Here is a 10,908-nt window from a genome sequence, read left to right as displayed (position 1 = left end):
ATCATACATGCAAAATACATGGACAACTGAATCAATTGTGTCCCAGAAAATTTTATTTTTTATTCTTCTTCCCTTCTTTTCTCATTCTTTTGGGCTTCTACAAGAGTACTATTTGTAGTTGGGTCGACTTTACTCTTCATTCCATTTGATTCTTGGCATGGAATCTTGGAAAAAGATCAAGGAAGATAAGGTCTTTTCCTCTTTCCAGACGGAGGTCGTTTAAGTGATGACCTTAACATGCTTGAGATTAACCGGCCTCAAAACCACCATATATATATCTTTGACGAGCGTGTCAGAAAAGGATGGCCTTAATGTTGAAAGAGCATGCCTGATGTGTTTAACATAAGTATCATATGTGCAGGGAAAGAAGTTTTAGGGCACAGAAGAATTTAAGATGCTGAGCGTTTATGCCATTGATTCTAGTTGCAAGTTGATCAAGGGGTAGCCCCCAATTTTTGGTCCCATTCTCAGCTAAATTCCATATATGCTTGACTCATTTTTGTCTTGCATTACATTCTAGAATCCACTAAACTTCTTTTGAGAATGATGAGTTTCAAGATACCTCTTTATCACTACAATAATCATGATCAAGAATCTTATGACTTGGAAACATGGTTCTTGGCTTAGACGGACAGCCGTTCTAATGCACCATCCCAGTAGGCAACACACAACAAGAACATGGGATCAACATTAATTCAGAGAAAATCTTGCGACATGGAGAGGGATTGCGACCCAAATGGACAAGTTGCATTATGCCTTAAAACTTGAGAGGGGCTCCAACGATAGGCTAATTGCGGTCCTCCAATGATTAGGTGAAAACTACATGTGCATATTGTCAAGGAATCTCTACGTAGGAAAGTGTACCTCTCCCAAGAATTTGAAGATGCAGCACACTACGTATAAAGATTTGGAGAATCCTTGTCACTGTGTCTATCTTCCATGGAAAACAACATATGCATGAATCCGTCGTTCATGCTCCGAATTTATCAAGTGGTCCTCCTCACAAGTTGGAGAATCTGAGGGACCTTATTTTACATACTCCAAAAGGGCATAATGTATTGGATTATGGCTCTACAAATAGTGACACAACCATTTCAAGAATGCTTAAATTCTACTTAAGAAAAGTTTGGTACCAAGAAATAAAAAGCACAATATTCCCATGTGCAAAAAGGGATAAGGGCAACTTTTACCATATACAGAAGCTATGTCGTGGAGGTTTGTTTTCGTTTCGTATCAGTGATTCTGATTTACGCGACGAGGAAAGAGCTGAAATCGGCTTCCACAGATGATAACCTGTATGTGGCTCGTGTAGAATTGATAAGATATGATTCCGATCGTACCACACAAAGGAAATATATGTGTTGAGGATAAGAAATGAATGAACACTTTTTATGTTTTGTGAACTGTATATGGCCTTTTCTGTTGTGTTGTGTTTTCCAGTGGGAAAAAGAAAATTCTTGGACCCAAGTTGTTGAAGAAAAGATATTACAAGGCTGATAACTTAGTATGATCATTCAAGTAGTAAGTGAGGCTCTTTAATTCTTGATTGTTTTAAGGTCTGACATATATATGAATCATTACATTGTGAGATGTCTGAGGAAATTAATATGTGTGAGAATTTTAGAGTTGTTTATGTTTTCAAGTAATGAAAGATGCATGAATTCTTGCATGGGTGGTTCTCTCTGGGGTTTGAATTTTACCATGTTTGCTAGGATTTGGCTTAATTCAGTTGATGTGTTGAGGATTGTATGGTTCCATAATTGATATTTATGGAGTTTGAATATTGCGAGGATGACTTCAAGGGAACTCTTCATATCATTCATTAACGTTCCTTTTTTTCTTTTTTTTTTTTTAAGAGAAGGATCAAATATATATTAGTTGTTACACTAAAAATAGGGACTAGTACACCAACATCCCGGGTTTGGTATAATTACATATAAATCTTTCTATAATTTGAAAAATTACATTCATTTATTTTTCTCTAATAAATGAATCACATCGTTAATCAAAATTCACTGAATTTACTGATATTAGCTAAAAAAATGAATAAAAATCTATATCGTCTCTGTTGAATTATTATTGACTTATTGTAAGTAAAAAATTATCCTTATACATCTTCACACGATAATGCATGTAAGGAGATATATCATCATCCCTATGATCAGAAAAAAATCGTTTGACCTGCAATAAGTCATTAAGAAGCCAATTAAGGGTAAATATGAGTTTTCATTAATGTTATATTAACATATTTTATGAATTTTGACTAACGAATGGATCGATTTGTTGAACATAAATAGTTTAAATTTGATTTCCCCAACATCAAAGAGTTTACGTGTTATTACACTAAATTTAAAGAGAAGGAGTTGTACTTATAAGTTATACCTTATGGCCACCTTTACTTTGAGTTATTAATTGGGATATCTCACTTAATCACCTTTAATTTTTTGTTTACTTTATTTTGGATCGGCTCGATATTAGTAGTTAAAGCCCGTTATTATAGTTCATTATGACTGAATTGCATTCTAAAATTATTTATACTACTTAAACTCCATCAAGCCAAGTAAAGATGATCTAAAAATATTAATTAAAAGGAAATGGAATTACCAGCCTAATCCTAATGAAATGATAATCAAAATCATGGGAGTGGGGCAGAAGCAAATTGGGGTTTGTGATTGAAGTTCATCGTAAACGGATGAAGCCCATTACTTCAATATTTGAGTGGGCTACACCCTCTGGGCCCAATATCTCAGCCCAACTGAGTTTGGTAGTGCGTTTCTCTTTAAATATTTCAATTCTATATCCCATTGATTGAATTGACATCATCTTTTTAATCATATCCATCTTGCTATGGAATATTAAAAATAATGTAATTTAAATTGCATCATTTTTAAAATTATAAGGTGGTGAATTCTACTTCTTTTTTTTTTACAGGATTTCTTTTGTATTTTTTTCATTAAGACGGGGGGGGTATTTAATCGTAAAAATAAATATATGTGTATAATCTTTTACGCCATTTGTCCAAATCACATACATCCTAAACAAAATATCTCATATTTCATGAAAAGCATACTTCACTATGTCTCATTTTCATTTCTCTTCACTTGGATCATTATCACAGTTTTATGTACCCCTAATTAATGTCCTTTGACACAAACAAACAAAGCTTTATAAATCCTTCAATTACCAATCAACGAAACAAAGAGAATATTGAAATTCAAGGAGAAAAGTAATGAGGAAATTCTACAAAATTAAGGGTATATTACGGCCACATTCACCAGGTTTAATATAATTATAAATATTTTCCCTAATTTTATCCATCTAAATTTTTTCAAGTTTTTTTTTAATATTTTAATTTTTTTCAACAAGAATAAAATAATAATATGAACTTCACTGATCAGGAAGTATTTATATCTTATAAATAATAAAAAAATATTTATAATTATGTGGCAGCTGTAATTTAGCCTAAAATTAAACCTAAATTGACAAAAAAATTATAAACAATTAGACGTTTATTACTACATAGAGATAGGAACAGGAGGGAGACGGAGTAACAAGAAACCAACGTCACCCTAACACCACTCACTTCTCAGTTTGTTTCAAGGTAGAGTACTAAAGACGGTGATTAGTTCAAAACAAAACAAAACAAAAACCTACTAATTAAATCCTACCCTAGTTCCTCCAGTTTCCGTTAGAACCACCCCTAGAGTACCCACGCTCACCACCATAACCCCCGCCACCACGTCCACCTCCGTAACCCCCCTCCCGCCGTCCAAAGCTGCCTACTCCACCGCTTCCATATCCGCCTTCACGACGGCCGTAACCACCCCCAAATCCTCCTTGCTGCGGCCGTCCAGGTCCTGGCCGTTCATGGCCTCGATCGCGTCCCTCATCGACTGCTCATCCCTAAAGGTCACAAATCCGAAACCCCTTGACCTTCCAGTCTCGCGATCGTTAATAATCTGCAAAAACCAAATTATAACAAAAACATTTCCTCAGAACTAACCAAATCCATGCTATATACATATATATTGAACAATATTCTCAACAAATAAACTGAAAAGCTATAATTCGATCTTCGGCCCTTTGGTGAAAAAGATGAAGACAGAACGTACCTTTTTCACTTTTCAGGGAGGTAAAATAGTAACAGTAGTAACAGTAACACTAGTAACAGTAACAGTAGTAACAGTAGTAACACTAGTAACAGATCAGATCAGATCGAATCGGGCGGAACCCGATATCTGCGACAAACGGACCTTCGAGTCGAGGACTTCTCCATATTGAGAAAAAGCCTGCCCAAGGGACTGATCGGTCGTGCCCCACGCCAAACCACCCACGAAACATCTAAACTCAACAGCCGCCGCTGCCATTGATTACTTGACCGACAACTTTTTTCACGAGAAAATGGGAGAGAAAACCAACCCGTAAAAGGTAAAGAAACTCGTCGAGCTGCAGATGGGATAGGTGGGGGTGAAATCGTGGGTGTATATATATATACATACATAGCTGGAGATGCGTAGGTTTAGGCCGCCTGCGCGCACCGCGCAATTTTAGCGTTATAGTTCCAGCCAGCCGTCGCTAAACCGTTCAAATTCATTCGTTTTTTCTGGATATGCGGCAACCAAGCTGCGAATGCTACTGCTCTGTAATCAATAAGATATTTTTTCATGTGGGCCGATAGTCACCTCCCAATGGGCCCAATTGAAGAAGATTATTTTACCCAGGCCCAGCCCAAACACGCTCAGGTTTCAATATAGACCATTAGAATAAAAGTTAACTGGGCTTAGTACAAATAGAAATCCAAAAACATCAAAACTTGGGCTTCCAGCAGGCCCACAAGCCCCGTAGCCTCCAGTTATTCGAAATACTATAAATACTAAAATAAACTGAAAAAACATACTAGATTCTGAATATTCACATGCCTAAAAGCAACAAATATCCAATAATACATAACAAAAAATTCGATTTTATTTCATTCTCTCCCTTAAAATAAAATAAAATAATTCTTACTTTCTTATATAGTGGTTGGAGTTATGGAATAATCTGAAAAGAATGTCAACTCGATTATTAGTATAATCACAAAGTCATAGTTTTAATTTTGAATTGGAGCACCAATATTCAACAATTATGAGCTACAAAGTTGTTTCGTTTTCATTTATTGACCTTTGTTGTATAATTATATGATTATATTTGGTTTCAATTCATGCTACTGTAATACTATAATCCAAACAATTTAATTTCTAGACATAGACTAAGCTCAATCTTGTATTTAAAATTATCTTCAAACTCCTCAACGATATGCACAATTCAGTTGACAAATAACATCTTCATCCTAATACTATAATAATGCTCAATTTGACTACTAGGGTTTGCTACCCTTTTCTATTTTTATTTTTATTATTTCGCAATGCAAGAGGAAACTCAATACTAACAGAAATCAAAGTTTGGAATAATTGACTTTTAGGACAAAGATTAGTTATGTTGAAATGTCAATATTAGGAAGCCAATCCGACTTGTTTGCGACTTGTACATGTTTAAATCATGGTACGAGTCAAATTTGGATTTACATATTTATTTTTCTTGTCGTTTTAGGTACCTGCTGTTAAGTACTTTGTTAATTATTTAATATTTGGATAAAAATAATTAAGACAAATATTGAAAATTTGAACCAAGAGATTCTTTATTTTGAAAAAAAAGGAATTATTATTTATTAAATATTTTTGTATCTAATTTATAGTACACTATAATAAAGTGTAGTAAATTTATTGTAGTGATGAGTTGGTAATGATTAAAATAAAAAAGTAGATGATTTTCTTTGACGTAAAGAATTCATCCACAAAATGTAGGTTGCCATCAATTCAAGTTTGGCTCAACTCATAAACCTTTCATTCCAATGCCTTCTTCTACCTAATCAAATTCAAACACAAACCTAAAATATAAATCTTAAATAAGAAACAAATAATATATATGTATATATATAAATATATCTATTAAAAAACTATTCCCTCATTTAAATTTTTTAAAATAAATTATATTAACTTATCTTTATATTAGATCTAATTACACGAGCACCCAAAACCTTTGCAAAATTATATAAGTACATTTTTTGAAATTGTATTTGTAATTATAAGTACACCCTCTACTTAGTAGCAAAAGTTTTATACAAACAACTCTCAGGACTGTACTCATAATTTTACACAAAGATTGAGGAATTTGTATAATTAAACTAATCTCATAGGACGTGAATATAATTAGTTTATCCAATAGTGTAGTCATTCAATCATCATGGAAATAATTAGACATGAAAGAAAGAAAAAGAAAAAAGGGATGGGAGATAGAAAGGGCGATACATAGCTTAAAAGAAGTGATGAGCAACGGTAATGAAGAGCCCACGTGTGACCCCTTATGTTTCTTTCTAATCATTAAATAATCATCAAAATCGCAAAACACCATCGAAGCTGAGCTGAGCAGCGTCAGCAACCAGAGTGCGCTTCATGTTCCCTCACTTGTTTCCCATTTCATAAAACAGTCGCAGTCGTCGTCGTAGGCTTTTGTAGAAATGTTCAAATAATATCTTAGTTTAGATTTGGAGATTGTATTCTTCTACACTGTACAACCCCCTCAGCCTCACATAGTGAAAGCAAGTGGGACAACTAAGCAACCGCTATATTCATTAACTTTTTCATTTCTGTTTTTTTTTTTTTTAAATCGTGTTTTCTGTGTCTAGTTAATTTTGTTGTTGTCTATACCTAACTATTATTATAAATTAGATGTGATGATTAATGGCAGCAGCTAAGATTAGATAATAATGGACTTGACTCAGAAATCGTGTTTTGTGTTTGTGTTTGACCACATCATGTTATTAACACTTTTGTGAATGGCCATATAGCCATAATCCATAATCATAGTATTCTCAACACTCTTCTTCCACATATAGATAGCCTTACATTATCATTTATTATGTATGAAATTTTCATTATAAATACTATTTTTAAATGACATAAATTTAACTGATTACTGAGAATCGACATGACTTTGAAAACTTTAAAGACAAGATGAAATTAAATAATTCCGTTGGTGCAATAAAATTCTTCTGAGGTTCAACTATCAATAATTTCAATAAATTCAAAATATCTTAGATATGTAATTATAAATAACTATAGATTTATAATGAATAAAATTGTAGAGAGAGAGAGAAAGAGTTTTACATGGACGTAATTCCTTGATGAAGTTGTAATTTCAAGATACTGACACTCTACCTCCTACTTCCATCATTCCCACCCCACCCTCCCACAAACTAATAAATAAATACACGACTTTCCTTAATAAAATTTAAACTAACAGAAGAAGAAAATTACTTTTTCGTTTTATTAAAAAATACATATCATCATACAAATATTAAATTTAATTTCCCACAAACGACTTTGTATTTTCCCAATGAATATTTATTAAAAATATATTCTACTTATTCTTTTTTCTTCGTTAATAATTACTAAAAAAAAGGTTTGATTGATGTGGATGTGGTTGTTGTATCCACCAAATTTCCATTTTAGTGGAAGCTAATTATGAGCTTCCAAAATTCCTCCCACCCCCACCCCCAACAATTTCTCTCAACTTATTACAATTTAATCCAACTCAACTTCCCTATATATATTAATAGTTTTAATTAATTAATTGATTAATTATTCCCAATTCCTTTTACTTTCCAGCTTGGCTTTTAAATGACCCCCACTCTACTACCCTTTTTTCCATATATTTAATTTATTATCTACTCAACATTATTCTCTTTCTTCATTACACACACCACCCATTCATTCTGCTTCACAAAATTGTTATTTTTTTTTTTAATTTGAGGATATAAGTTTTTGCACATCAACAAAAGCAATTTTCATGGTGGAGAATATGACTTATTTAACCATAATTACGAGTCATACAAATATTTTAACCATAGTCACAAAAAACAATGATTGAATATTCATGATCGATGATTATTTATATTTAATCATGATAATTAAATATTACCAACAGCTAAGAGGTACTTATTCCCAAGTTTAGACAAATTATGATTATCCTATACATTATAGTTGATATGTACTCTTTCTAAATTTAAAAAAAGTACCTCTTCATCACTCGCATCCTTTTCACCTTCCTCCCACCAACATAATAAAACAACTCTATATACAAATATAATGAGTTGTACTTGTGATGCAACATAATTATTTTATTTTTTCTTGTCCTTCAACTTAATATTCCATAATATTTTTATATACGCATCAAAATAAAATTTCAATTTTGTCGATTAAATGGTAAGATTGAAGTTTTAAAATTCTTTTTAATTGTGATTTTATAATTATATGCTCTTGTATGAAAATTATTAATGTAACATTTAATATATAAAATAATACAATTAATATCTTTTATTTAAACTTTTTCGTCCACAGTTGATGAGAATTTCCTCCATAAAAAATACTTATATATATATATTATACGAACGATATTTAAATCTCCCCCTTAATTTATGTATGTATGTATGTATGTGGAATTAATATAAGGTGGTGTGTCCAATAAAATACAACACAATTATTCATTGATTCGTACCAAAAGAGTTGTAAAATTGGTACAAGTTATTAGTTATTACTAATAAACAACTCATTTACAACCTACCATCTCTTTACTTTTAATGCGTTTCAATATTATTTCATTTTTGGCTTATAATTGCGCTATCCAATTTAAATTAAATTTCAACTATGCTGATATAGTTCGAGTTTGAATATATTTATTTTTTAAGTTTGTTAATTTTTTAGTTTTTTCATAATCATAAATTTTAATAAAATAAGTTATGTGCACGGGAAATTATTTTTATTGATTTTTTTTATAAAATCAATTTAAAATATTGGATTTTTGTTACGTGAATTTGGTTGAATTTAAATATCAAATAATCATAAGAATTGAGTTTTATTATTAACAAAAATATATATGATCCACATTGTTTAATTTGTTTTACCTCAATTCATGTAAGAGAAATCTCAACGCGGACAATTCACTCGATCCTGTACCTGTCCATATATATTACGCACATTGGCTGGGATTTCCGGCGGTCAAAAAGTCAGCACCCGCCGGAGTCAGGGCAACACCACCTATCCGACGTCGTTTCTGGTGATATACACTCGTCCCGCTCGACGGCGTATCTGCCTCCGCCGGTGAAAGTAAAAGGGCAAAGAAAGACTGAAAGAGCAGAGTCGGGCTCTTTCTTTTTTCTTTTTTTTTTCCTTTATTGGGTTATTATTATAAAGAGTAACTTCTTACTGCGCACCATTGTTTATTTTAGAGAGAGAGATGGAGACTGGTCTTCCCTTTCTCTCTCTACCACCCTCCATTACTCCTTCTACTGACTATTCTGCATTTCAGTAAGTTTTCGCCCCTTCTCTCCACCTAAAACCCAATATTCTTGACTTTTTTAAAAATCCCTTTTCTCTCTCTCTCCTCCGTCGACTGAACCAAACTGAAAGAAAAAAAATTAGGAGAGAGAAGAAACAAAAAGAATAGAGTTCTGAAGAAAGAATCAAACCGGAACTTCTTCTGATCCACTTTTATTCATCATTCATAAAGGTATGCTGCCCCAGAAAGTTTATTTTTTCCCTTTTCTTTTTTTTCCTTGTTTGTAGCTTTCTTGTATCTCCGGGCAATACATAGCAAATTCGTAGCACCAAGAATCTTTGAATTCTCTGAGTTACAAACGTCTGTTGTGTGTAAATGTATGCATGAATGTGAGGGGGGTTCTTTGTGAAGTTCAATGAAGTTGCGGCAGAAATGGTGGATCGGTGGAGCAGGATAGTTTTTATTTGTTCAGCTTTGTTTTTCTTACTGTTTGGTTGTACAGTAGAGCAGCAATTCTTGGTCTCAAGGCAAGAAAGATTGGGTTTGCTTCAGTTAAGATCTTCGTTAGGGTTGAGGGCTAAAGAGTGGCCTATAAAATCCGACCCGTGCACTTCATGGGCTGGTATCCAGTGTACCAATGGCAGGGTTACAGGAATCAACGTTTCGGGGTTCAGGAGAACAAGGAGGGGAAGTCAAAACCCTCAATTTTCGGTGGATGGCCTCCAGAATTTGACCTTCTTGTCCTCATTCAACGCCTCGAATTTTGCACTTCCGGGGTCAATTCCAGAACGGCTAGGATTGCAGCTTGCCTCACTTCAAGTGCTTGACCTTAGGTCTTGTTCGATTAGTGGTGCTATTCCATCCACTCTGGGCAATTTGAGTAGTTTAGTTGAACTGTATTTGTCTAACAACAATCTTACTGGCGAAGTTCCATCGAGTTTAGCCCAGTTGGTTGGTCTTTCTGTGCTTGATCTTTCGCAGAATTCACTCACGGGGTCGATACCGGGGAGTTTTCGCGTTCTTGGAAACCTTACTTTGCTGGATATGTCTTTGAATTTATTGTCTGGGGTGATTCCTCCAGGAATTGGGGCATTGTCTAGGTTACGATCCTTGAATCTTTCTCGGAACAGTTTGTCCTCTTCGATACCCGCCCAACTCGGTGATCTTTCTAGTTTGGTCGACCTTGATCTTGGATTTAATTCACTGTCGGGGTCTGTGCCTCTGAATTTGAGAGGTTTGAGAAACTTGCAAAGAATGATGATTGGAAATAATTTCCTTTCAGGACTGGTGCCTGGTAATTTGTTTCCTCCTTTGACTCGGTTACAGTTTGTGGTTTTGAGTCACAACGGTTTCACTGGTGATTTCCCGAATGTGCTGTGGTCAATTCCCTCATTACAATTTCTCGACGTGTCTGTAAATAACTTTACTGGTGTGCTGCCCGATGTCAGTTCAAGTGTTAATGCTAGTGCTGCAGTATTTAATATTTCCCAGAATTTGTTTTATGGAAATATTACACCTGTAATACAGCGGTTC

General features: G+C 33.7%; 1 protein-coding gene and 1 pseudogene across 1 annotated transcript in view; one reads left to right on the top strand and one right to left on the bottom strand.

Moving 5' to 3' along the window:
* On the bottom strand, positions 3,492-4,638 carry LOC105169641 (annotated as a pseudogene).
* LOC105169640 (probable LRR receptor-like serine/threonine-protein kinase At2g16250) overlaps positions 9,118-10,908 on the top strand; it is a gene marked incomplete in the record, with an annotated part of 6,083 nt that continues 4,292 nt past the window's right edge. The window contains 1 exon segment of the mRNA XM_011090096.2: positions 9,118-10,908. Coding sequence (XP_011088398.1) covers positions 9,808-10,908 — 1,101 coding nt within the window.

Source organism: Sesamum indicum, linkage group LG8, assembly GCF_000512975.1.
Source record: "Sesamum indicum cultivar Zhongzhi No. 13 linkage group LG8, S_indicum_v1.0, whole genome shotgun sequence".
In the NCBI taxonomy this organism is placed as follows: Eukaryota; Viridiplantae; Streptophyta; class Magnoliopsida; order Lamiales; family Pedaliaceae; genus Sesamum; species Sesamum indicum.
The sequence above is the reverse complement of the archived record's forward strand: the minus strand, read 5'-3'. Positions and strand labels throughout refer to the sequence as shown.